The sequence below is a fragment of the Curcuma longa genome, chromosome 17 (assembly GCF_044706935.1).
Source record: "Curcuma longa cultivar G26 ecotype Majalengka, Jawa Barat chromosome 17, ITB_CL_G26_1.1, whole genome shotgun sequence".
NCBI classification, from domain to species: domain Eukaryota; kingdom Viridiplantae; phylum Streptophyta; class Magnoliopsida; order Zingiberales; family Zingiberaceae; genus Curcuma; species Curcuma longa.
In genome coordinates this window covers 3,114,454-3,142,249 of record NC_133877.1, presented here as the reverse complement: position 1 = coordinate 3,142,249, position 27,796 = coordinate 3,114,454, and the positions used below count along the sequence as shown (strand labels likewise).

At 37.4% G+C, this 27,796-nt stretch overlaps 2 protein-coding genes and 1 pseudogene across 2 annotated transcripts; 2 read left to right on the top strand and 1 right to left on the bottom strand.

The window, feature by feature from the left end:
• Positions 1–512: 512 nt before the first annotated feature.
• LOC141848715 (GTPase ERA-like, chloroplastic) lies at positions 513–15,255 on the top strand. Its single transcript, XM_074736757.1, has 9 exons — positions 513–927; positions 5,277–5,422; positions 5,550–5,690; positions 5,766–5,876; positions 5,987–6,112; positions 6,259–6,357; positions 6,445–6,546; positions 14,832–14,912; positions 15,018–15,255. The coding sequence occupies exons 1-9, from the start codon at positions 519–521 to the stop codon at positions 15,102–15,104; spliced, it is 1,302 nt and encodes a 433-aa protein (XP_074592858.1). The 5' UTR covers positions 513–518; the 3' UTR covers positions 15,105–15,255.
• A 2,275-nt stretch (positions 15,256–17,530) lies between these two features.
• On the top strand, positions 17,531–18,427 carry LOC141811521 (uncharacterized; annotated as a pseudogene).
• A 3,227-nt stretch (positions 18,428–21,654) lies between these two features.
• LOC141811940 (putative receptor-like protein kinase At2g42960) lies at positions 21,655–24,009 on the bottom strand. Its single transcript, XM_074700024.1, has 7 exons — positions 23,336–24,009; positions 23,125–23,229; positions 22,688–22,810; positions 22,410–22,580; positions 22,181–22,310; positions 21,884–22,078; positions 21,655–21,783 (listed from the first exon to the last, which is right to left on the bottom strand). The coding sequence occupies exons 1-7, from the start codon at positions 23,998–24,000 to the stop codon at positions 21,655–21,657; spliced, it is 1,518 nt and encodes a 505-aa protein (XP_074556125.1). The 5' UTR covers positions 24,001–24,009.
• Positions 24,010–27,796: the final 3,787 nt, after the last annotated feature.

Sequence of the window (27,796 nt, the reverse complement as noted above, 5' to 3'; positions counted from 1 at the left end):
ACCATTTCAGTTGTGGATTTTTGGCTCTACAACTTAATTTTCTCTCATTCTCATACAATTTTTAGCTAGTTGTGAAAAAAATGTATGAGCAATAGAGATACAATCTATCATCTTAGTGGTCTCATACTGTTGATTCCATGATTATATATGAAAAAATAAATCGAAAAGGATGAGAGTATTACCTCGACTTTACATGTGAGATTCCTTGTCCACTTTAATAAATTTATTCTATCATAATCATTATTTTTTAAGTCTGTTGTTTTGTGTTTGTTTGTGGCACGGGTAAAATTTATTTTAGGTTACTACAGAGAAAATATTATCTTGACTTTGTCCAAATTTAATTTTTATCTTTTTTAATAAATTTATTTTATTATAACTAATTCTTACAGACACGTAAATAAAATCCCGTTTTATTATTGGATGCAAAATTGATAGCCGGCCCGTCGCTACCACTAATGCGATGAGATCCCTCTCAAGTCTTATGCCTCTTATCTTATCCCTATCGACTCGTTGATCCCATGGAGCCAGAATTAGCGCACTGCATCTCCTCGGCGCCGCCGCCATCGCTGCCGTCGAGGGATCGATGTGCCACCACGCTTTATTTATCTCCATATTCACCCTCCTCTTCATCTCGCTTCTTTCACCGCGAGATCTCTCTTCCCTCTTTCCGTTCTTCGAGAAGGCAATTTCGTCCCTACGTTGCAAAATTACCTGCGTATTTGGAGCTTGAACGGAGGAATAGGCGTGCAAGAGCAAGTGACGACGAGGAGTTGGAGGAGGGAACGTTGTCGTTGTCTTCCTCTGGTTATCCTTCGGCAACGTTTCTCTCTCTGAGTGAGAAGCCGGACAGGAACTTCGCCTTGCTCGACGAATACGAGCTAGAGGAGCTCGATTCTGAGAGCTCCACTTGCCCAAACCACCGATCCGGTCAGTTCTTATTCCTGCATTTCTTATGTTTTCCCTACTGGTTCCTTCGGTTCTTTTGCTTCCCGGAAACCTTATCTGCGAAGTGTGAGCTCTGATGTTCGAAACGCGTTGCTCTGGATGCATTTTCTATGCGCCTGTGCTCGAGATGCTTCGTGGTCTATTTGATTTATTAGCTCACAGGTTATGTTGGGGATTCCAAATGATGTGTACTATTAGAAAGTACGGTTCATCAAATTGGATTGGACGCCATGATGTTTATTTTTATTGAATACGCAGAGCTGATCGATTCCCTATTGTTGTTGTTCCTTTTCAATTCTCGATGAATGAGGAATCTGCCGCCTGTCGGACCGCCCAAGACTTTTCCCGTGGCCAGATCTACGTAGGTCAACATGTGTCAGAGGGCTCGCCGGAGTCACCCGGTGAGGTCGTCCGATGCCTAAATCGGGCCGGGATCATGGAAACGATGGAATAGTAAAAGAAGAAAAATCGAGTTAGGATTTGATTTCATGGCCCCTCTTACCACTTGTAGTTGTCCTATTTATAAAGCATGCTCCTAAACCTTAACGGTCTATTGGGTGTCGGGTTTGTGGGTTGTAGTGTGTGGGTCATGCCCTCATATAACCTATGAGTAAGGTTGGATTTGTGCCATGTGGGTTGGAAGGAGATCCTGTCCCCTGGTATCATAAGTCCTCCCCTCCAAGTCGGTTGAGGAGTGGAATAGAATGAAGTTCAATTGAGGAAGCATGGGCCACTTGGGTTGCGGAGCTATAAGAGCCACTTGGAAGGTCCAATCAAGCAGTTGAGTCCCTGAGCTGGATGGGGTCTAGATCTGAGGAGGTCGAGTAGGAGAGCCCACGCCAATCAGGGAGAGGCGTTTGATCCTGCTTAGGTCGTGGGGGATAGAATAATAAACCTGATCCTGCGTTGATTGAGGAGAGATGCTCAATCCCATTGAGGTCATGGGAGAGAATAGAAAATTGGATCCTGTGTTGATCGGAGAGAGAAGCTCAATCCCGTTTAGGTCATGGGGAGAAATAAGAAATTTAATTTCACGCACAAGCTCGATCCTTTTGAGGTTATGGAGAGAGGATAAAAACGGAAGGACAAAGCAGGGATGTTCCAGGTTGAGAATTTTCCCATGTGAAGGAGGGGTGCGCTATTGCGGGGATGTTCTTAAATGGGGATGTTTCAAAGTGATGCGCCGTGGGGATGTTCCTAAAGTGAGTGTGCCATGGGGATGTTTTCAAACGAGGATGTTTCTAAAGTGAGATGTGCCTGAAGTGAGTGTGCTACCACGTGGATGTTCCCAAATCAGGATGTTTCCAAAGTGTGATCTATTGCGGGGATGTTTTCAAAATGAGTGCGTTGCTTTGGGGATGTTCTCGGATGAGAATGCTCCCAAAGTGTGATCTGCTGCAAGATGTTTTCAATCGAAGATGTTCTTAAAGTGAGTGCACTACTACGGGGATGTTCAGAGTGTGATCTATTGTAGAGATGTTCCCAATTGGGGATGTTCCCAAAGCGTTAGCTGACTCCGCCGAATCCCTTAGGTATATCAATTTCATTGTTTTTTTTCTTTTTTGGCTGGTTTTTCAATTAGCTTTAGTATTTCCCAATTACGAAAGTTTGTTTGATCATGCAGATGATGAAAATATATGTAAAATATAGTTATTCCTGTCTGATAAATTTGTATTAGTGCTAACAATATTCAATCTTACATATATTTGCTGAATTTTCATAATTAATTTTCCCTCAGAATCAATTAGTCACCTCCTTTACCAATGCTGATTATTTCCATGGGTGAAAGTAAGTAATAGTACTTGTCCTATTTTGCTTGTAACTATTAAATGAAAACATATTTCATTCAAGGATTTTTGTAGTTGAATTAATAACCTTTTTGGACAATTTCGATTGACCAATGCCAATCACAAAATAAAAAAGGAATCAGTTTTCACAATCCAAAATGCTCCAACAATTGTGACATATTTTGCTCCAAAATGTTTCTGCTTACTTTTTCACGACAATAATAATTGTATCTTGTCTCTTACGGAAGTTATGGGAGTTAAACGGTGGAGAAAAAACTAATCACTCCAAGAATAAACATCAAATATTTGAATTATTTGGGTTGGGCCAGCCTCATTGGTTGCCCCCTCATGGAGTTATGGGTTGCTTGTTAACTTTCTCTCATCTCACACTCACAGATGAGGGCTTGACCTTTGTGCAATATAATCATAACTATATACCAATAATACAAGCAAATGGATTGTGCGACTAATGAGCATATTAAATAATAGCTCAAAACTATACACCGGTTAAAGATATATAGCGGCTCAATCCAAAATATGTATGAGGACAATCAACTCGCTATATTCCAGAGTCATTTGATCCCATCAATCTTTTGTCCCCAAATTAAAATAGAATACCTGATTATGTATTTCTATATTCACAATATGTTCTAACAACTAAATTAAACATAAGTAGCTGGCTTGTGAATACAAAATAGGTGTCAAAATAAATCTTCCTTTTCTACTAGAATCTTTCAATCTTTATTTTAGCTTTCATGTATCACATTATCAAATCATCCATAGCTATTGGTAGCATGCTAAAGTAGCAACACTAAAATAAAGTTAAAGAAGTAGTTGAAAGTCTTAAGGGTATAAAATGAGGTTGTATAAGCCTGTGGATCTCACACAATGAGCTGAAACTCAACTACTTATTATCCAAATGGTCACTTCAACACACGTGGTATGAAACTTCCTACTTGGAAGTGTATGAAAAAAAAATACACATTGTATGGATCTTAGTTCAAGCGTATCTTAACACGTACTCATTTGTCCTCCAATAGTATCAATCTTAAGAAAACTCTAATCTCGTTATTTGACAAGTTTAATAGATTGGGGGAAAATTCATTTTGATTACAAAAATAAATATTTCATTAAGTAATCTCATCTCACTAATTCATTATTGAATTTTGTTCACAACAAAATCAATACCATCTCATCCTACATGCTATGAAACATTAAAGGTGATTGCTCATGTGTGCGAGTCAATCTCAACTTGTCAGACGTACTTTTAATTCACTAATACATATAAAATGCATAATCAGATCTCAGTATAATAATAGACGTAATATCTTAAATACTCATGTGCTTAGTTAAAATCATATCTATGCAATCCAAGAGATTTAACGTGATCTATAAAGATGTCTCTAGGTATTGGCTTAGTAAAAGGACAAACCATCACCAAGTGCGTAGGCATGAATTTCAAAATCACCTCCTCTTTAATAATATCTCAATGAAGTTGTACTTCATGTCATGCTAGATTTTCCCATGGTATTTGGGGTCTTTAGTGTAAGCAATTGTTGATTGATTATCACAACAAATTGGTATAGCTCCTGCTAGACATTAGAATTTCTCAACCCAAAACCTTCTTGCACTGCTGAAGCACATGCCACAAATTCTACTTCCATTGTGGATGGTGATACACAAATCTGTTTCTTGCTTCTCCGAAACATGCAACCACTATTTAGCAATAAACCTTTGCCAGAGGTGGATTTATGTTCATCTAAATCACCACCCCCCCCCCCCCCCCCCCAAGTCAACATTTTGTATACCTTTTAGTATTAAATCTTTTCCTTGATAACTAAGGAACTAATTTAGGGTGCCTTTTAGGTACTAACAATCCTTTTAGCTACACTCTAATGTCATTTTAGTTAAAGTAATTTTTCTCAGATAGTTTTTTTCTGTTTATGAAATGATTTACAATTAATTCACATGGTGTAAGGACTAATAGTGGTAATTTAAATTTATGAGTGTTGTTAACATAGTAATATTGGTAAAATAAGATTGTATTTATAGGAGTGTGAGAAGTCCAAATATGTCTTGTTTTGTGATTTTATTTATTTAAGTTAAAATGAGTTGTTTGGGTCCATCAATAAGTTTTGGTCAAAATTGTTTGATGGACAAACTTTTTAAATCATCTAGAAACAACTTTGGGATAGCAATTTTAGAAAGTATTTCGGATCCAGCATTGGTAAGTTGCTTTTGGAATACAAGGGTTGAGTAAAAGCACTTTGAGCACGAACTTACCAATTAATTCTTGAAGTGTTTTGGCCCTCAAAAGCACTTTAGGGAATGTGCTACCAAACACCACTCAAACACAACTTGGGTAAACTATTCATGGAAAGAATTTTACAATCAACTACAAAACAATTGATGTCAGAAGTCACAACAGACCCTGATATATCCAATTATTGACAAAATACATTTTTGGAAAGTAAATGCTAGCAGACTTTTGTAGCTAATGAATCAATACATTGCAGTTGTCCCACTAAATCTTGGCAACTGCAGGTTATGTAGCTGTATTAGGCAAGCCCAATGTTGGAAAGAGTACACTCTCAAATCAAATGCTAGGTCAAAAGCTTTCAATTGTTACAGAGAAACCTCAAACTACTCGTCATCGTATACTTGGTATATGCTCTGGCCCTGAATATCAGGTACCATATTTTCATTGATTTACAGTTTTAAAGAGATCATTTGCTTCAATAAATGTAGTAGAGAAGTGATTAGTATATGGGATTCAAATGAGTCAATTTTCTGATCTCATATTGTGTTAGTTTGCAGATGATACTTTATGATACACCTGGCGTTATTGAAAAGAAGATGCACATGCTGGACTCCATGATGATGAACAATGTCAGAAATGCTGCAATTAATGCAGATTGTGTACTTGTAGTTGTCGATGCTTGTAAAGTGCCACAAAAGGTAATTTTGTATTAAAATCTTTATTATCTGAAGGATACGAGTAACGGTATGGGCTTTTACTTCTGTAATCTTTAGATTGATGATGTACTAGAAGGCATTGGCACATTTAGGACTAACCTTCCTATCCTATTGGTGTTGAACAAGAAGGATTTGATCAAGCCAGGGGAAATTGCAAAGAGACTTGAGGTTGCACTTCTACAAACATTGCTAGCTAGTATCCTTGTGTTATTTTCTTCCATTTTCTAATACTTGTTTTTCCATTTTATTTGTTGACCTTAGACTTTCACATTCTGCAGTGGTACCAGAAGTTTACTGATGTGGATGATGTCATACCTGTAAGTGCAAAATATAGTCAAGGAGTAGAGGATGTAAAAGAATGGATAATTTCAAAACTCCCTTTTGGTCCTGCTTATTATCCCAAGGTTTTTGGACCTTCAAATCTTAATTGAATAGCTAAGTTACTATGGTTTGTTTCAGTTAGTTGAAGTGGTGCTTCAGTTTTCATTGTTCAGTGGCATAAAAGTTTCTTATGCAAAAAATTTCTCAGGCGATTTTCTTTAGCATGCAGGATATAGCTAGTGAACATCCAGAGAGATTCTTTGTTGCAGAAATTGTTAGGGAGAAAATATTCATGCAATATAGAAATGAAGTTCCATATGCCTGCCAGGTCTGTTTCCAAGGTTCTGAGATCATATACAAACTAGTTCTTCTTTTGTTTTGACAATAATAAATGAGTTGATTTCACTTGGTGAAGGTCAATGTTCTGAATTACATTAGTAGACCTACATCAAAAGACTTTATTCAAGTTGAAATTGTTGTTGAGAAGGACTCACAAAAGATAATACTCATTGGCAAGGTATGTTCTTATGTGCTTTTAGTGTATTTGGTGCACTCTTGATTTTTTATAATACTTCTTTTGCCAGTTGGGGAGAACTACCCCTACATAGCTTATATGTTCATAAGATTTGTGTTATCACAATTGTTTTAACATATGCCAAAAATTTCAGTTTGCACCTCCAAAACAGCAAATATGTTTATAAAAATTTCCAATCAAGTGTTAAATGTGTGTACTCTTTTCAAACCCTATATGGTCCTTAGAGTGTTGTTTGAATAACTATATCAACATATGATAAAAAGTTATCTTTATGCCTCGTTAGTGAAAATATCGTGCTTATCAGTTTTCATAGTTTTTGAGAAAGTTTTCGTGTTTTCACCAAGTGGTCCGTGAATGGAATCTTAGATTGAGATTTCACTCCTTTATCTAAAATCACAATAGGACTTGAAGTCTGGCAGTGGGTTCTGGAGTTGTCAGAGCTGCAGGGGAGGTGTTGTCTCAACAGAACAGTCCAACAAATGGAGAGGACCAACCTCCCATGCTGGCTGCCACATCACCACAAATTGTGAATGCGGCAGGCAAATCAGCACTCCTTGCTGTTGTGGCAATCACAGCAGCCCCCCTGTCGGATGTGGCGGAGGCTACACCACCTGCAGCTGAGGGGGCAGCCACTAGTGCATTGAGTGGCAAACTGCAGCCTTCTAAGCCTGAGGTGAACACAATGCCAGCCCATCTTGGTGCAAGGAAGGGACTGGACAGGGAGATGCTGCTGAAAACATGGTCTAGCTTGTTCAAAGACAACTGCACAAGAGGTCAAAGCGCACGGCTTGAGCAGTTTGAGAGGAAAGGCACTATAATACTGCTAGGATTTAAGGACGTTGACACAGTGGAGAACTCCTTGGGATATTGTTTGATCGGATGCTTCATAGGCTGCTTCCTGGGCAAGGCTGGAATTATAGGAGTGGCTAACTAGTGGGGCGTTGACTACCAGTATCACATTCATCTCAGTGGGTGGACGGGTTTTAGATTTGATACTGATACAGATAGGGACTGGGTACTTCAAGGTGGACCATTATCGCTTTCGATAGTTACCTTTATCTTAAGTTTATGCCTCGGTGCTTCTTGTATGCGGAGGAGGAGCTACGTCACTTACCGATGTGGGTACGGATCCATGGATTGCCGCTTCATTATTGGTCAACGACTATTTTAAGTACTATTGACTCAAAGATTGGGAGGTCTCTACATATGGACAAGCTCACTCGGATAAAAGAATGCCTTAATTTTGCTCACATCTTAATTGAGTTGGATCCCGTAGGTCCAAGAATGGAGATGATCTGAATTTGGCTTCCAATCGGAGTGGATCTTGATTTGGACATCTAGTTTGAGCAACTCCTGAGCTATTGTACAAAATGTTAGCGGATTGGCCACCATGTTGGGCTGTGTCGTAGTGTTAGCGGAGGGTTATAAGCAAGTGGTGGAGGCAGGACCACCCAGTCAGTGTGCGCGCTCGAGGGAAAGGCAGCATGGTGAAGATAGGGTTCTTGCAGCTTCAGGACAAGTGGAACAATGCCGCACAACACCTACAACAACGGAGCACACTATTCACACTAACACACTTGACCAATGTGCATCAGTGTGCACGCTCGAGGCAAAGATAGTGTGGTAAAGACAGGGCTGCTACAGCTTCAGGACAAGCGTTGCAATGCTGCACAACACCTACAACAATGGAGCACGCTATTCACACTAACACACTCGACCAGTGTGCAATGTTGATGGCTACTGCAAGCCAGAACAGTGAGGAACAAAATCTTGACAACAAGGCAACCAGTGGGCAAGGCAGAGGTAGACTAGTAGGGGTAGATGGAGAGCACAGGCCTGCCCAGCTAGTGTGTTGGAACAATAGGTGAAACACATGCAAACGTAGAGCAACCTACCAGTGCACTGCTCACACAGTGTCGTCAACAATTCCATACTGAGGGTGGCACTAAGGCTAACTGTTGTGCAAGGGGTAATTTGGCAGGATCGACGGAGCCAACAGAAAGTGCAGGGGGCCAAAGCAGTCCTGAGTAGTGCGGAGCAGGTTGGGCAGAGCAGTGGGCTAGCAGTCAGCCAGACAACCAAGGCAGCATGGAAGGCAGTGTGACACATGATGCGGTGGAGGTAGTTGGCATAGGGTAGCGATGACCGCCCCGCCCACGACATTGCATAGGCTGGTCGAACAGAACATGTGGAGAAGCGTAGAGCCAACAACGTTGAGCGGTGCAACGCAATGCCGTGGGCACAACCATGTGGTGCAAGCAGACACAACAAGAAGTTCATCATCATCGAGTGCAACATCCTCTTCAAACTATGGCACATGTACCACAACTGGCTTGGATGCGACCTTATCATTGATGACAAACAAAGGCAAAGGACAACACATGGTGGGCACTTTAACTAGGCATAGGGGGTGGTCAAACTCCATACTTTTGCGTAAATGAAGATATCAAGTTGGAACATAAGGGATTTTCACAAACCCCTTAAACAAAAGGGGGTGCAACACCTCCTTTGAAGCATGGAATTGGTGTCATTGGTCTCTGGGAGACCAAATTGTCTGAGACATCCTTGGACAATATTCTTTAGAGGCATTTTTCAGGTATGATGACAACTTATAATTTTCATATTTCTGATCATGGGCACATCTTGGTCTTGTGGGATATGTCGCATGTGGAGGTGGAGGTTCTTGATATAGGCATCTAGTTCATAGAGTGTCAAGTCTTCTTTAGAGTTCGAAGGCACACAATACTAGCCACCTTTATATATAACCTTCACAACATAGTCAGTAGGTGTATTATGGAGTGCACTGAGTTAGATGGGGGAGACTATTATAGAGAAAAACAAGTCATTTATGGATATTAGCAGGAGGTTCGTGCAGATCTATTATAGTGTCTTTTTCGCTCCACAAGGATCAAAATCAAATGAATCCTCATGCTTTTTCTGTTGAAGAAAGATATATCTCTGATCTATCAATGACTAACAGCCGAGTAAGATATAAATTGTTAGATACTTCTGATAAAAAAGATAAGAAAATTCTTGACTATTCAACAAGGCCTGATCAAACCATATCTAATGGTCATTAGAAACTGATCCTAGGGGACTTCAATCCAATGTCGACAATGAGAGAAAAGATTGGAGGCATGCCATTGATACATTATGAGCTACACGACTTGGAGGATGTGGTGCATAGTGGGAGTTAGGTGGATCTATAGTCTGTTGGATGTTGGTTCATATGGACAAATGGGACTGCTTCCTGCAAATTGGACCGTGCCATGGTGAAAACTCATTGGATGCTACAGGACTTAAGAGGCTATGCTGAGTTCCTACCCCCGAGATGTTTATTAGATCATTCATGTTGCGTGGTTTCGTTGTTATCAGAGGAGCGGAAGCCTGCAAGACCTTTCAAATTCTTCAATATGTGGACCTTACATGAGGACTTTCATGGATTCGTAGCAAAAGTATGGGAGGACACAGCGACTGGCACAACATAGTACAGGTTGAAACAGAAGTTGAAGCATTTGAAAGGTTGGCTGAGGATATACTCAACCACTAACATTTTCAGCACATCCCTAGAAAGCTAGACATGCTCAGGAGGACTTAGCAGCTGCTCAGCAAATAGTACTAGGTGGGTGCTCACAACCAGCGAATTATGGTTGGCTGCAGGCTTGAGCTACACTATTGGCAGAGGCGGTGAGGTAGTTCCTACAGCAGAAAGCCAAGTGTGCCTACCTTAGGAATAGTGACCGTAGTATCAAATTCTTCCATGATCTTGTCAAGCGCAACAACAAAAGGAACACCATAATGGCAGTAGCCAAGGCTTCTAGTGAGTACACCACCAGTATGCAGAGATAGCTGCATAGTTTGTTCACCATTATGAGGTGCTACTAGTGATGGTGCTTCCAATTAACCTTTGACATTGACAGCAGAGGAGCATTACTTAGACAAGAGCAGCAAAGTAGCTTGGGATAGCCAGTGACTAAAGAGTAATTTAGGAAGGCGTTTGATATTGAGAACGCCAAGGCACTTGGACTTGATGGATATGGTGTGAAGTTCTTCAAGGCAGCATGAGATATAGTGGGCTCAGACCTTCAGGGTGCTGTTATGGAGTTCTTCATTTCTGGAAGACTATTGAGGCAGTGGAACCACACACTTATTATTCCTTCCTTGAAAATTATTATTGTTTAATTGAGTAGGTTAATTGTTTCTTGTGCATTATCTGTTTTTCTCATTATTCTAGCCTATTTTATCATAATCTTATTATTATTTCTCGATTGTTTTATTTATACTTTTTCATTATTATTCATTGAATTTCCTATTTATTTTCTTAAATTACTACGCATCTATCACCCACACATGATCCATGTTGAAACTATCAATCAGTCATTGATAAAGTAGACAACTTTCAGGACATCCAAACCCGATCTAGGTTTAGACTTGGATCTAAATTTGAAATTAGACTAGAAAAAGATATACTACCCTTCGAGTCAAATTAGATATCCTTAATTTTGATAGTCTTCTAAGACCTAAAGGCATTCATGATTAGGTTGCTAAGATTGGGGATTACTTTGACTAATACAGTATAACCGAAATTGAACGAGTACGATTTGCAAAATTTAAATTCGTTGGTTTAGCAAAGAAATGCGTGCAGAGTATTTAAGATCAATACATCACAAATGGAGAAGAATCAATCATACATTGGGTAGAAATAAAATGGATTCTAAGTAGAAAATATACTCTACTATACTTTAGAAGACAACTACACACTGTGGATCAATCTAGAACAATCAAACATGAGCGTAAATGAATATCTAAGCAAATTTGAAAACTTACAAATGTGTTTTAATCTTAAATTAGACCCTAGTCAAATTCTAATCTACTTCATTGATGGATTGAGACTTGAAATTCAAAGACAATTAAAATTATTTACCCCGACCTTGATTGAAGAGGCTTGCCAAAAGGCTGAACAAATCGAGCATTTTATGAAGCCTATTTGCATGCATCCATTAAGCCTCTTAACAAATAACAATCCTACTTGTAGAGCGTCATCAAAATCCAGCAAATCCTCTAGCCCAACTCGTCCTGAATTTGTCATTACGTGAATAGAGACAAGTACTCAAGCCATTAGGAAAATAGAAAACTTTAATATTCAATGTTTTAATTGTCATGATAAAGGTCATATAACATCCAAATGCTCGCATGGAGTTTTAGCCTTAGAATAGGAAAACTACAAAGAAGTTGACCCTCTTGACAAGCACTATGGAAATGAGAAAATTAAAGAACAAATCAAAGGATCTAATGTAATTCGTTGTATCCTTTCAACATCTATGTTAGATGACACGCGGAAACACACTAGTATCTTCCACACATAAGTAAAATGTGAGAGTAAATCATTGTAAAATAGTAATAGATAGTGGGAATTACATGGTATAGTTTCCACACATACTCTTTCTAGGATTCAAGCCATCTCGGAACGACACCTGAGCCCCTATAAAATGACATGGGTAAATTAAACTTCCCTTCCAGTTACACAATAGTGTTTGGTTCCAATAGAGATAGGTCCATATAAAGATAATATATGGTGTGACATTCTTCTTATGAATGTGACCCATGTCATCCTTGATCGACCTTAGCTTTATGTTCTCTTTGTTATTCATGACAGAATGCACATTTAAAAAGAAAAGGCAAATGGTACCATTAATGGCCCATCACATTAAATCGGGCCCTATGAAACTTGAGAACATAACTTGCACAGAGTTAACTTACAAACCCCCACATATGCATATGACCAATCACACTAAGGATCTGATTCCAATATCTCAATTGTCTAACTTGCTACATGCCAAATTTGCTCTCAATAACTTGAGAAACCAATTTACTGATCATAGTACATTCAAAATTGTGTATGAGTGAAAAGCTCGTCAACCTATTAACCTCTCTCTCTTACCTACCACTTCTTATTTATCTAAATCAGTAGGTAAATGCAACAGAGAGATTCATGTTGATGCCAGAAGAAAAGTTGCACCGAGTAATGAGGATTATAAATTACAAAGCAATACACATTTTAAATTTAAGGAATATAATATAGGAGACTATGTGCTTGTTTGTATTCTCCCCAAGTAGTTCCCTAAAAACTCATCAAAAAGCCTCTTTTGGTCCTCTTCAAATTATGAGAAAAATTAGTACTAATGCATATGTTGTTAATTGGCTTACTTATTTAAACATTAATGCAATTTTCAATGTTGAGAACTTACTACCATATTGGGGAATATTCAAGCTTTTCTCTATTGAATTGACTATAGGTTGCATACTGTTAGTGTTGACTCCTACACTCCCATCAGTGACACAATATTCTCTTCCTATGAGCCTGAGTTATCAAAGAAATTATTCCATACACTTGAAAAAGAAAATCCAAAATGATAATTCAACAACTCGTCAAGAGTTGAGTTATCCTCACTAGAGGAGAATAATGCAAACAAGAAACCATATTGACATAAAACGGCAATAATTGAAGAAATAAACAACTACTAGATTTGGCTAAAAAGACGCTTCCACTTCACAACTATTCTACCTTCCCACTCGACAAAATAAGTAAACACATCGATATCAAAAAGGCAATGTTTGAATAAATAAACTAGCAATCGTCTGATTCAACCAAAAGGTGCTACTACTTCATAATTGCTCCACCTTCCCACTTGATGGAGTCAAATTAAGAATTGAATTTTATTAAAGATTGTCTAAGTTGTTAATTTTTATAATTAGTTGGGACTTTTAAAAAAAAGTTATTTAGTTTTTCTAGAAAAGTCTATTAGGTTATATTTGAAAATTTTTGATTTTGTTAGAAAAGTCTCTTTATTTTAAAAGAACAGGCCGTGTCATCAAAGTATAAAAAGGGGTTAGGAGCCTATTTAATAGAAATTTTTTAAAGTTAATACAATTTGTAATTTCCTTTTCTTTGAGTGAGCATCAGTAACTTTTCTCATGATGAGTATCATATCTTTATCCTTTCGTTGTATTGAATCAATTGGTCTTTAGAGCTTTCCTCTAGGTAAGGATTGTATCTCAACAAAGAACATGAAAAATATTAAAGTACCTCAAAATTCAGCTTAATTCATAAAACAAGAGTGCATGGTAGCTATACCAAGAGTCATCCATAATTTTAAAAACTAAACAAAAAAGAGATTTGAGAAATTGCCAGTGTTAAGGCCCAGCACTTAATAAGTCTAACTTAGAAATGTAGGACTAAGGGGTGGAGTGTCTACTTTCATCCATTTCCCTTTATCTCCTTGCTCTTTTCTTCTTTAGCAAATCTAAAATTACCAAATTTACTCTAAAAAATCTTTTTAAATTACTAAAAAAATCCTATAAATACCAAAACTTTTTTTTTAATATCCCTTTTTTCTTTTTTTCTTATTGCTATTTTTTCTTTTTAAAAATATTTTTAAAACTTTTATATTTTTAATTTTTATTTTTATTTTTTTTGTCTTGGCAAATTTGGCCTAAGCCAACATAGGCATGGGTCAACTAGGCCTGTGCCAACTTGGACCTTGGCAAGGTGACCAACGCTGGCATCACGAGCCATGCCTAGCACCACCTGTAACTAAGTGTGTCCTGCCTAACCCGATCACGCACCTAAATAGACCAACCTTGCCTCTGTCATGCTCGACCCGACACCTAAATCAGCTGACGAGACCTGTACCTGCCTGATCATGGCTCGTTAGCATCTCTAGTTTAAAGGACTACTGCTGAACCAATGCTTTCTTGTTGCTTAATCTCTTATATCGCTGGCTTCAGTGTTGGTCAATCAAAGAATTTGGCAATTGTTTATTATGCCATCCTGTGTTAATGCTCCCAGATTTATCTGAATGTTGCTATTGATCTCCTAGGTTGCATTACTTTTGGTTTTATGCCTATCTTATGCCAGTTGGGATTATTTGCTCCAAAACACCCTCTAACCACTCAGTTTGATCGAAGTTTATATGAGTGTTGATGCTTTGAAGCAAAGTTACTTGTACACCTGATTCAAACTATTTGCTTAGAAAAATTCATGCAATGTCAGAGCATAACTTTTAAGAAACATTGAACTTGTCACAATTTCAGATAGGAAAAATGTGTGTAGTTCAATCTGACCTAGAAAGTTGTTAATGATGCATTTATTCAAGAAAATTTTCTGCTGCAATATTCAGTTAGCATTTTTTATCTTTTCATTTCAAAATAGTTTACTTGTTATTTGAATTCAAACTCGTTGACTTCCCAATCCATTTGGAGTATAGGGTGGTAAGGCTTTGAAGGTACTAGCAACAGCTGCAAGGCTCGACATTGAAGACTTCCTGCAAAAGAAAATCTTTCTCGAGGTCCTGATCAATGACATTTAGCGTTTGCTGCAAAATTTTCTTGAAAAAAAGAAAGAAAGATGAAGGAACACACTTGTCTAATTGTTCTTTATATGGCTAGGGCAGGTGGAAGTGAAGGTAAAAGAAAATTGGCGACAGGATGAAGGGCTACTGCGATACTATGGTTATGGAGGTCAAATAAGAGCTCAGTGAAAGCGTCAGTGTGCAAATTACCTTCATTTTTCTTGTAATTTCTATGAGATGTAAAATTGCCAAATATGTATGTCACACTTTTCGAACAGCTTTACACATGGCTGTTTGAGTGTTTGCTGGATCATTAGTGACCAGTGTCATTTATCCAAAACCATGAGTTAGCCCATGAATTTGAGCTACTAATTGTTACTTGTTAGCAAACAATAGAGAGCATTTTTCCTGGCAAAGAGACAGTTCTCATTGGACTCGATTGCTGCTGAGGCTTCTAGTCTTACTTATTGCATACTTGTATGGTCGAATACAACTATGGAAGGATGGAAGATGAAATAGATCGGCATTCATCCAAAAGAGTCATCACAGGAATATGGAATAACATATGTATTCTAAATATGATACTTTTGCTAGCAAGACTGAGATCAAGGATTAATCTTATTTTATCCAAATAACTTTAGCTTTCAAAAATGGTCCCGTTGAAATGAGAATAATCCGAGGTCGAGCCGGACTTTTGGTTTCTTCTTTAGCAGAAGACACGGTGGGGCGGGTTTTAGCAACGCAGACAACAATCCCTCACTGGTGTATATTTCTATTCAAAATTTTAATATTAATATCTTCGAAATTCAAATTGGTAAAATCGTATTGAGACTAAGGATCAACCGAATATATTTATTTTAGGTTTATACATAATGCAAAAATGATTATTCAACATAAAATTATAAATGCAGAAAAGGTTAAAACAAAAATTAATAGGGCATCCTTATTATTAAAATTGTCAAAAAATATTCCTTTTTCAAAAAAATATTAAAAGAATATTTCATCAAATTTTTATCCCAAAAATACTCTTATTCTAATTCAACTTACTCATAATCAATTGAATATTATTATAACAAAAACTTAATTAAAATCTCTTCAATTTAATCAAAACCAATTTAACACCATTATTAACTTCTACAATAGTGTTAAATTAATTTTAATTAAATTGGAATAATTTTATTATGCTATCAATTATGTTCATAGCCTGTTATAATAATGACAAAGTTAATAAAATTTTTTTTAATACAATAATATTATATATATAATAATTTTAAATAATATAATACTGAATAAAAATATTTTTGAAATAAAAAATACAATAAATATTATTTAAATATTTAAAAATATTTTTAAAGAGAATAATAATAAATGATATATATATATATATATATATATATATATCCGCGCGACGAAAAACCCGACACCCATACGCGACCGCCCGACCTCTCGATGTTCATCGCCGCCGTTCTTCGCCGTCCGGTCAACCATCCCGGGCTCGTTGACTAAATTTATAGAGATGGAGCGAGTTGGTTGCAATGAGTTGGGAGGTAACTGGTCGGACGGCGATGAACGGACGCCGGAAAGCGACGAACGTCCGACTGTGCAATCGCTAGAAATGGACGGCTGCGATCGGTGCGCGCTCACAAATACAAGTATATATATATTTAAATTTTGACTAAATTTATAGAGATGGAGCGAGCATTGGGAGGTCGACCGGCTAATACTTTTTTCAGAGCCTACAAACATCAAATTTCTATTAAATAACAATTTTTAAAATAAAAAAATAATGAAACCTGAAATCACATGCATAGCTATCATAACAACTATTTCTGATAAGTAATAAAATATTTAAAGAAATAATTAGGAGAATTAAATTAAAAAAATTTATGTATAGTATCCTAAATTGATTAGGTGAGTTAGTAGTTATGAAATTATAACGTGAATATTAATTGAGTAGGTCGAATTTGTATTGCAGTAGTTATGAAATCATAACATTGAATATTCGATGAACAAGTCCAATCTGTATTGTAGTAATTATGAAATTTAGCTGCTATAACATCAATGATAGATGAATAGGATTGAATTAGCGTTATAGTAGCTATGAAATTGTAACTACTACAATATATATAGCATGTATAATAATGTGCTTGAAAGATTTTGGATTTAGAAGGGAGATAATAATGAGAATAGTATATTTGAGAAGATAGTTGATAATTGTATATGAGTTGCTAGTAAAAGTCTTTAGGGTATAATTGAGTTGGTTACGACGAAGTAATTTTGTTGAAGTGGATAAGGATCAAATTTTGATGAAATTAACTTTTCGATTTACCTCCAATATTATTTTTGATATAAAAAATATATATTGACTTTACGTGACCATCTAGAACCAACGCGCTCACTCCAATTTTCATAATTTTTTGATTTACCTCCGATATTATTTTTTGATAAAAAATATATATATTGGCTTTGCGTGCCTATAAAAGCCCCCTCCATCTAGAACCAAAGCGCTCACTTCAATTTTCATCACTCGTCAAGCAGTGTCAATGTCTCTCCTCTTTTTTTATTGATCTTGATTGATTTATTTGGGCCGTTCGATCTTAAAAGGCAGAGTGGAAATGGACGCGATCGAAGCGGAAAAGCAGAAGGCGATGCGGCGATATCACCGGCTCCACCAGATCCGCACACTGCTCCGCTGTCTGGAGGCCGCCGCCGCCGTTGTTCTCCTCTCCTGGTCTTCCGCCCGCGTCCCCGCCGCCGCTCACCTCTCCGCCGACATCCTCCGCCACCTCGTCGCCGTCATTCTCAGCCCCCGATTCGTCTTCCTCCTCGGCAACGCTATCGTTGTTCTCCTCCTCGCCAAATCACACCAACATTCCCCTTCATCCTCCACCACCTCTTCCGCGGGTGATATCTACCAAGAGTTCATCGAGAGCCGCGCCGGCGGCTACCTCCCTTGCTCCCTCGCTCCGTCGTCGCCGGAAGAAGTGATTTACGAGGACAAGGAGGTTTGCATGCAGATTCCGGCGTTCTGGAGGAGCCGATCTAAGGGAACGACGACGGATGAGACGGCGGCGGGGTGCGCGTGGATCTCGGGCTCTGGCGGGCTGAGACGGATTTAGGGCCAATGAAGGGAACCAAGTTGACGACGGAGCAAGATGAGGTTGCGCAGGAGGAAGAAGACGAGACCGCCTCCCTGCCCGAGAAGGTGGAGGTGGCGGACGAGGAGGAGTTCCTAACTATAGGCGAGCTGTTGGAAGAGTTTAAAAAATAAAAAAAAATATACCATCAGTTAACTCTAGAAACAAATGTTTTCCAGTTTTCTTTTCTAGAAAACAGAAAACAACATAGATTAGAGGAAAACTGGAAATAGAAAATAGAAAACAGAAAATGGAAAATATTTTCCAAACCAAACGCCCCCTAAGTTTCTCCGCGAGGAGGAATGCAAGGCCGCCGTCTTCCGCACTTCATCCTATCCCGCAGGAACACCAGACCGTTGGGTTGCCCATGAATAAAATGGAGCAATTAAACGGAGTGTTCACCTCTGTATTGAAATATTTTATATTTCAAGTTCAAAATGCATTGACAATGAAATAAATATTTCTGCACTCCGTTTTAAAATTCAAGACAACAAATGCAATTCACAATGATCGGGATAAATATTTGGTCCAAAAAAAGAGAAGAACATAGTCTTGTGAAGTGATATTTGAATCAAATATTCAAATTGCACTTATTCTGAAGACTGCAAGTGCTGTGTGACTCATGATTCCTGAAACCTTCAGATGCGAGCAAGACGAAATACTCGATGATGTTAAAAGAAGAAGGAATCAATTCCAAGTTCTCAGAGCCTTTGGTTCTGAAACGAGTCACTAAATCAATCACTACTCCTGCTCAACGTGGAAGATGCCTTGCAAAGCAATTTCACATTACCATGTATGACTCATGATTCCTGAGACTTTTAGATGCGAGCAAGACGAAATACTCGATGATGTTAAAAGAAGAGGAAGGAATCAATTCCAAGTTCTCAGAGTTTTGGTTCTGAAACAGTCACTAAATCAATCACTACTCTTGCTCAACGTGGAAGATGCCTTGCAAAGCAATAATTTCACATTACCATGTGTCTCATTTCCCTTCTACTGGAGAAATTGAAGCATTTCATAAAGTATTAGCATTAAATATGTATTTTTTGTTAAAGTTCTTTCAACTGATTTTGCTTTATTAAATGACAAAGTTGAGGCATTGCAAATCTTTAAAAAAAAAAAAACCAAGTGTGAAATATGAATCAAGAAAAGTTGCCGCATGAAAATAAAGCAGTTTTGGGTGCTTTTGCTTTGGCTTATATATGTAATATATAACATAGATAAAGAGATCCAACACTAAACATCATGTAAAACTAAGTGCATAATGTCCTGTGCGATAATAAGTTATTACCAAATGGGTCATCAGTAATTATAACTCAATTATTCAATAAGTAGTTATTTATTCAAAAGATTGTTAGGCATTGATGCCTGGATTCTTAAATTATTAGGAAAGCAAACATATTGCCCAGTTGACCCTTGCTTTGTCTTTTTGGAAATCATCCTGAGCCATCATTATTGCATCTTAATTATGTTTATGATAAATACAGTAATAGCTTTTGCAGTGGCACTGTGGACTGGCGAAGTGCACGGATGGTGCATTCAAATACACAAATACAATATGCTATATGGACTTGTCCTCTCTTAGATTTCTAAACCTCATTCAATTTGTCTTCCATGAGATTTCCCTTTCTATCCGTGCACTCATTTTTCACATTTTCTTAAATCATGCTTCCTATTTTCATTTCTTCTTAAATATCCAACATACATTTAACCCTGAAAAAATCGTTTCCTAAGGTTTTGAGCTCCGAAAGTTAGGCATTTATGAGAAACAACTGAGTATCATTGGATTCATATAAATGAGAAAACAGTAATAGTTTTTTTATCCAAAATAAATTATTTAACATCATCAAAGTAGTTTGGACTCACAAACTCATTCATACCCTCATCTTACCCATATGATTAGTGTTTGGCATCAAGATACTTTTGTGTCTGTCAAGATGATTTTGATCAAAACACTTTTATAGACCTAACAATGCTAGATGATTAATTGGATTGAGATTACCTATGAGCTAATGATGCTCTTAGAAATCTATTCATGCTCTCTACTTAGCCATAAACATTCTATGATTTATACATGATTTGACTCAATCCATCTTTAAAGAGTGCTCCCATTAATTCACCTATACCATTACCCTAGCTATGGTGATGGTGACACCACAAGAGATGCAAGAATATTTGATGCAAAAGAGGTTTAATTAGTTGGAATTGGCTAAAAAATAACATTCCTATGTGCTGTTCAAAAAAGAATGTGAAGAATCTATGACTATGTTCATCAAGCAACAAGACATTATCTCATAATTGGATTACATTTCCATTCCATGTCTAACCCTTTGCACTCCTCTTGTGGAAAACCAAAACAAGATGTAGATATTGCAACAAATGCATATATTCTCTTGATTCCATCTCAAACCAAATACTTTAAGTGATTGATTCCTTTTTTTTTTCTTTTAAATGCTATATGCTTAGCTAATCTCCTAGCTTAGACAAGACTAATAGCAATGTTTATCCATTAACATTGAGGGAATCTAATTCTCTTAATGAGTGCCCACTAGGTTCAACTAGAAACATGCATCAAGAAATATTTCTCTTAAAATATATTAGACCTACAAAAACGTTATCAAAACTTGAATTGTTCATCATGCCTTTCTGAAAATGATTTCACTCTTACTGCAGCATCATTGCTACTAAGAAGTTTGGGCATTAGCTAAGTTGTTTAGTAGGTTGAGACGAAACAGTATTAAATGATGATGGCCATGAAAGAAGGGTAATATGGGAAAAATAAACTGGCAGAGGTTCACCTCATATATTGAGAGTATAGATAAGACAAGGTCCACGTCACCGTACCGAAATTCATCGGTTCGATGAGTCATTGTCGAGACTCAACTATTGGATAACACCACCGATCCATCAATCTAAAGTTTCAACAAAAAAATAAATTAATAAAATAATAAAGCAAGATTATGAATGAGCTTGCTTTTGATAATTCAAGAGTTTTAATATTTTATCACAAATCTTCATTTTACGATTTGTGTTAAAACCAGATAAAAAATCACACTCTTCGAAATTTAAATACAAGAAGATTTATAAATTAATTTATGGTCTTTTAATGAAAAAACAGATATTTAAAATATTAAATGCAACCATAATCTCTGTTAAGTATTATTTTATTAATGCCTTCATATCAAGTCTACACTTGGCTAACAAACCCAATAATGTAAACTCTATTTAAAATAGAATGCCTAAGGAGAAAAAAACAAAAATATATGAGAAGATGAACTAAAGATAAAAAACAAATTTAAGAGGAACAATAAGAAACTCCGCTAAGAAACCAAGTGATAACTTTATAAGAAATTTTTTAAAAAAAAGAGTAATTTCTACATGGACATCTGTACAGGAAATCTATGGATGAACTCTGGAAATTGAAAAACATTGAATTGACTCTCCAAGATCTCCTCGTTATGCAGCTAGCAGAAACCGTAGCAAAGCTCGAGAAACACAAACAATGTCTTCATTGTCACAAGCCCTGTTGTTGCTGATGTAACTTCCTTGAATTGCTAACAAAAGGGCAAAGCTGATAACTGAATTGTTTTTGCAAATAATAATCAAACGATCAACCTCTCTGACGATGATGATCCACCTGCTTCTTTACTTTCCAGATCATTTGAATTGTTACTCTCCGTTACAGGCTCAATCTCCATTTTTCCTGCATGGTTCCATCGGCTTCTTCGATCCTTTTAGGGAAGAAAACGCAATGCACATTAAATTTCTCAAGCTGTGCCTTGAGATGAAACTGAAAACTAGATGAAGATGTTTCTGCAAGTTCAAACTGACCTCGTCGGCTTCCAACATTCGGACAACCTGACCCATGTTAGGTCGTTTGTTAGACTCGGGATCCACACATCTCAAAGCAACCAATAGAATGCGCTTAAGAGCTCGCGCAGCTGGTTTAACATGGAGAACAGGATCCACTACTTCCTCTGTTCTCCTACTCCCAACCATCATTTTAAGCCACTCCACAAGATTCACCTGCATCTCCAATTTCACTTGGCATCAGCATAACAACCTTAAGGATACATGTTTTCATGCAGTGACCTAGTTCATAAAATTGCTATGTCGGAAGGAATGTACCTCATTTGCAGGCCTGCCATGATCCACAGGATCCCTTCCGGTCACTGTTTCTAGTAACAAAACTCCGAAACTGTAAACATCACTCTTCTCATTCAGAAGTCCAGTATTCGCGTATTCAGGAGCCACATACCTGAAGCGAAAGCAAAAAAAAAAAAAAAAAAACTAATTTTGGTGGTGTAAAGTGTAAACACAATGAAATTAAACTCCACATGAGGGAAAAGTGGCATACCCGAACGTTCCCATAACTCTGGTAGTAATGTGGCTTTTGCCTGCACCCAAGAGCTTAGCTAACCCGAAATCAGACACCTTCCCATTGTATTCATCGTCAAGTAAGATATTACTGGATTTTATGTCGCGATGAACAACCTTTGGTTCGATTGCCTCGTGCAAATAAGCAAGACTGCAAATATACAATTACTTAACTACCATCCGCTATGCCTTAATCAACACGAATCTGTTAGAATATAACCAAAGGTGTTCGAGTATGAATTTAGTGAGAAACCGTACGCCTTGGCGGTGCCTAGGATCGCCTTCATGCGTTGTTCCCAAGTAAGAACACCATGTTGATGCAAAGCTCCATGAAGCCATTGCTCCAAGTTTCCATTGTTGACATATTCATAAACAAGCATCCTATAGACTAGAAAAATTAGATGATGAGTTCTGCAAAAAGTATTTTTATTATTATTATTATTGTCATATCAAGTTCTGGAAATTCCCAGTGAAGAATCAACTACTCCATGTCTGATCAGAAAGAAGTTTGAAACATTCTCTCATTTTAAGGAAAAGTATAGTTTATTAACACGTAATTGTAAAGATTTAATCTTTATTATACAACATGTTTCAAATTTGTATGGAATTTGGTCGAACCAGAAGATAGTATTAGTATAATTGTTAGGAGATCTAGTTATTCGGCAAGTTCAAATCAGTGCTCATAAGGCTTTCACCTGTGCGTTCCTTCTATGCAATATCCCAGAAGTCTGACTAGATTTTTGTGTCGGACATGGCCAATTGCTTCCACTTCCACTCGGAATTCTTTCTCCGCTTGGCCTCTGAAATATTCATCAAGTGCAAAATTAGACAACAATTTCAAACTACAATGTTTTGGATCATTGAAAATCACAAAAGCAACGAGACTATTAAAAAAAAAACACCAACAGATTATTCAGAAGCTTCTTGACTGCAACATCAGTTCCATTTATTAGACGCCCCCGATAAACAACTCCATATCCACCCTCCCCAAGGATATTTTCCTTGGAGAACCGATTTGTAGCATTCTCAAGATCCCGAAGTGTAAACCAGTGGCCCCATCCCAAGTGTGAGAACTCCGGCAAACCAATCAACGGAGACGCGGTAACAAGACTATATGGTGAGTATGGTTTTCTGGCATGACCTAAGCTACCTTCATCGCCAGAATACGAACTACCAGCCCTGTCAATGTGGTAAACTGAACTGCATTGGCTCATGTTATCAGCATCACTAGATTTGCTCACTGTCATATGGGTAAGCATTTTTCCAGAGTCCTCACTAAACTTGTCATAGGATGAGAAGAAAGCTCCATCGCGCTCTTGAAGCGACTGGGCAAGGCTACGAGTGCCAATTCTGTCCACTATAATCTCTTTTGACACGTTGGGGATTTGTGAGACAGCAATTTTATCGAAGGTCCTCCTCGTCTTCCGCTGAGATGTGACCCATAGGGAGAGGATAGATAGAATGAACACGATCAAAACACCAACAGAAATGCCAATCACAACCCAAAGTCTCAGCCCAAGCACTGGTGTCTTTTCTGATAATTCAGCATTTAAAGAATCACCTGATGACATTTTTTATCCCTGAAACCAACAACGAATGCAGTAAAATAGCTGCTAAATTATCTATAATCGATGACAGGAATACTTAGAGTAAAAGACCAATTTTTTCACTATAAAAAATGAAAATTTCCAAGGCCCCCCCTTTTTTTTGTTGCAGAGTTTTTCAGTTGTTGAAGTTGTAAATCATCAATTATCCACAATTTTGGCACAAATTTTTGGGATTTCTCCCATCAATTTTCTTCAATAATGACTAATACAATGCAGTTGGAAATTGAGAATCAAAGTAATACTCGCTCAGAACTATAATTTAGACCTGGTAGGAAACCCTGAAAACGTACGTGAAACAGAAAACCCCAAATGTACATGAAAAAACCACCCAAAGAGCTTGGATGCGTATTGTACTGCAACCAGAAGAAAGAGAAGTACCTATTTCTGTTCTTCTAATCTCGATGATCCTTGAGTGACAAAGTAAAGGGGTTTCGTCCTCCAGCAAAAGGCTTTCAAGGGGGGAAAAAAGGCTCAATCTTTAACACAATTACTACAGCAGGAACCAAGAAGAATCTAGCAAAGGAAATTATATTGGTTTCCAGCGAGAGATCAGCCTACATGTGGACCTAAAGAAGCCAAAGAAATAGAGTGGTAGGAAAAAAAGTCTAATGCAAGAACAGAGAACAGATGGGCAATGAAGATAGGCAACACGAAGAAGCTTTTCTCCTCAAATTTTCAACAGTTTGGAAGCAGAAAAGGCAGCAACTTGGTGAAATGTTTACCTTTTCTCTTTCTATTTCTCAACGTGAGATGAGGAAAAGAGAGGTTTGTGTGCGATGGAGGAAGAGAGAGCTTTGCGTGAGAGAGAAAAAGCAGTAAGGATAAAGCAAGCTAGCGGAGAGTGCAGGGTTGGCATATGGAGTCGGGTTGAAAAATAGAGAAGACCATGCACCAAGGAAGTGATTAAATGCGCTGACCAGTAAAAAAACCTCCAAAGCCAACTTCATGGCTGGCGTTACTCCGCTAACCATTTATCCTCCCTCCATCTCAGGGCCAAATCTTAACTCTCTGTAATACCTTCCAAGTTAGATTTCAACCGTGAGTAAATGCCAACATCAACATAACACTGAAGTTTTCCAAATGTCATTACTCGCTGTTGCGCAGGATGCTCTTCTTCTCCCTTTTGTTCTGTAAAAAAGGATGAATCGATGCCTTGCACGAGATGGGAGGAAGCATGGCAGGGCCACTTTAGTCCCTCCTTCTCACTGCCCATGCTGTAATCTTTAACATCATTTCCCCACAACAGGATGATGGTTATTATAATCTGCACTGCACAGAGGCCACGGGCCACATAGCAGGCCCCTGTGCTTGTGCATGCTGTGGCAATTATGCCATAGCTTCTGATGGTCCAAGTTGTTCGTCGCCAAAGGGATAAAAGGGATTCGGCTCACATGGAGCTGTAGTTCTCGTGACAGGACACGAGTTAATGGCCCTGCTATGGAAAGGAATGGAAGGGTCATGGGGATCGTATGAAGTAATCCGAAAGCTAGTTAACTTACACACTAGTTTATGAACATGCCTTCATTTTGACTCCAGTTGGTTGGTCGTTGAATGTGTAGTATACCATGTTGATTAATTGACAAAATTTATCTCCTCAATTTGTAAACAGTTTGATTAATAAATTTCTACAAAACAAATCTAAGAACAGTGTGTTGCCGGTCATTTCATTCGTAAGAATTTAAAGACTGTTTTCTTTACATCTCACTGATGGAACAAGAGTCATGTTTACGTCTGCAAACTCTCTCCTCGTGTGCTTCACTCTTTTTGGTCAATTGTAGAGAGGGAAATAGATCTGTGCTTATGCTGGCCTGACCACACAAAAAATTTATATCTCAAGTTGGCAACAGTTCCTTTGAAACGAAATCAAAATAGTTACTGTACGTCTCTGAGAGGGACTCTAAGCCACACAAACCATATGCATCTATCTACTTGTGTCTTCCTCATCCCACCACTTGTGACCTGGAAAGGGAAGAGCTGAAATATTTTCTTTTTTCATTCCAGTTAAATAAAATACAAGTGGTCCAAATCAATGGAACTGAAAACAAAATGTCGATTTGGAAATTTGGTCTTACGTGTATTATTCAAAATAGCAGTGCACCATCAGTCCACTACATTCCCTTCTACCATTAAGAAGAAAAGGGTGGAGAAATTAAGATGACATTTTTGTGTTTCTATGCTTGAACTACTAGTAATAAATTATCGTTTGTATCCAGAAGAATTAGTGGAAAAGTATGAACCACCGCAGTGATGACTTTTGACCGAGTGAGTGAAACAGAACAAAATGGAACGGAAATGATCTATTTCTATAATGATTCAATTTTAACATTTGAATTCACAATTTAGGACGAAAACATTCAAATGAATCATACCATTCAATACATTCCATAATTTGACCTTTATCTAATATAATTACTATCAAATCAAAATCAAAATAGAAAAAAAAAGTAAATGTGTAAATCGATGAACCTAACAAACAAATTAAGCGGGTAGATTAGGCCTAGCGAATCAATTAGATAATCAGTTTAATAGGAAAGAAGATGGTCTCAAACAAGAACAAAACAACAATACTATAAGTGAATTTCATACAGGGATTAAATGAAGAAAAGGTGTAGTACACCATGTATCAGGAAGATTAGAAGAGACACGCTCAAGAGGGTCATTTCATAACATGCTTCTCTTCACACGGCAAACACATCCGATCCAAAGAGGAGAAGGTTAATAAAAGATCAAATCAAGACCGTGCGGATTGCTGAAGGGAAAAAAACAACTAGAATTTGGAGAAAGAAAAGATCCTTCGAGTTAATATCCACGTTGAATAATTGCTCAATTACAATATAATCCATTTGTTGTTCTCAGGGTTTAGGGTTTTATTGCTAAGCTAAACCATTGAGACAATTTATAACTAAACGCTTAAGAGCAACTCGCATCCCAGCAACAAGATCACGAGTACAAGTGAAACTCGCCTTCTTCTAGGTCTAGTCTGCCTGATTCTCTTACAAGCAAAGTTAAACTAACAACTTGCTTAGTCTGTATCATTTATCAACAATGAGAACTAGTACGAAGCAACAAGGAAACTAAAGGTTTACAGTCTCACGATGGTTATACCACAACTGATATTTATCAAGGCTTGGGATGCTACTGTGTAATAAGGAACCATAACATATTTTTCTCGACAAAAAGAAAGAAACAAAAATGATTAGAGACTACCGTAGTCCGTGTGTTATATAATATAGTTTACTATATATATATCAATTAATCGAGCACACTTTAATTTGTTCTGGGCAAGAGTAAAGCATTTTAAGAACATCATGGCTTTTGAAGAAGTATTTCAAAACTATCTGAATGTCAGCTGATATCCAAGGACCTAGTTAATAAAATTCGTGATCCTTTGTTTCAAAGAAGAAAGTCCTTCCCAAAGTTTCATGTCACGTCGATCAAGTTAAAATGTATATCCTGTAAAACACGATAAGAAAGTGAACCAAAATAATAATATAATTATCATACGGAACAATGATTTGGTTTAATTTCCGATCTAATAATTAGTTATTTAAAAAATAATTTTATTTCGTTCGTTCCTCTAATATATTGGAATTTTATTTGATATTATTGTTCCTTTTTTTAAACTTAATATCTCAAAACAGTAGACGAATAGACGGTTTATTTTTAAATAATGTTCAAACGTACGATGAATTATGAATTATAACTCAATTATGATTTATGGTCGACTTTAGGGCTGTAAAACAAGTTCAACATTTTACTA

What these genes read in the sequence shown, in the direction of transcription:
- LOC141848715 (XM_074736757.1), top strand. Translation starts at nt 519, where the DNA reads ATGGAGCCAGAATTAGCGCACTGCATCTCCTCGGCGCCGCCGCCATCG. An exon ending in AAATTGCAAAGAGACTTGAG is followed by an intron (nt 5,877 to 5,986) that starts GTTGCACTTCTA and finishes CACATTCTGCAG; the next exon opens with TGGTACCAGAAGTTTACTGA. An exon ending in GTCCTGCTTATTATCCCAAG is followed by an intron (nt 6,113 to 6,258) that starts GTTTTTGGACCT and finishes TTTAGCATGCAG; the next exon opens with GATATAGCTAGTGAACATCC.
- LOC141811940 (XM_074700024.1), bottom strand. Translation starts at nt 24,000, where the DNA reads ATGTCATCAGGTGATTCTTTAAATGCTGAATTATCAGAAAAGACACCA. An exon ending in ATCCTAGGCACCGCCAAGGC is followed by an intron (nt 22,581 to 22,687) that starts GTACGGTTTCTC and finishes GTATATTTGCAG; the next exon opens with TCTTGCTTATTTGCACGAGG. An exon ending in AGAGTTATGGGAACGTTCGG is followed by an intron (nt 22,311 to 22,409) that starts GTATGCCACTTT and finishes CTTTCGCTTCAG; the next exon opens with GTATGTGGCTCCTGAATACG.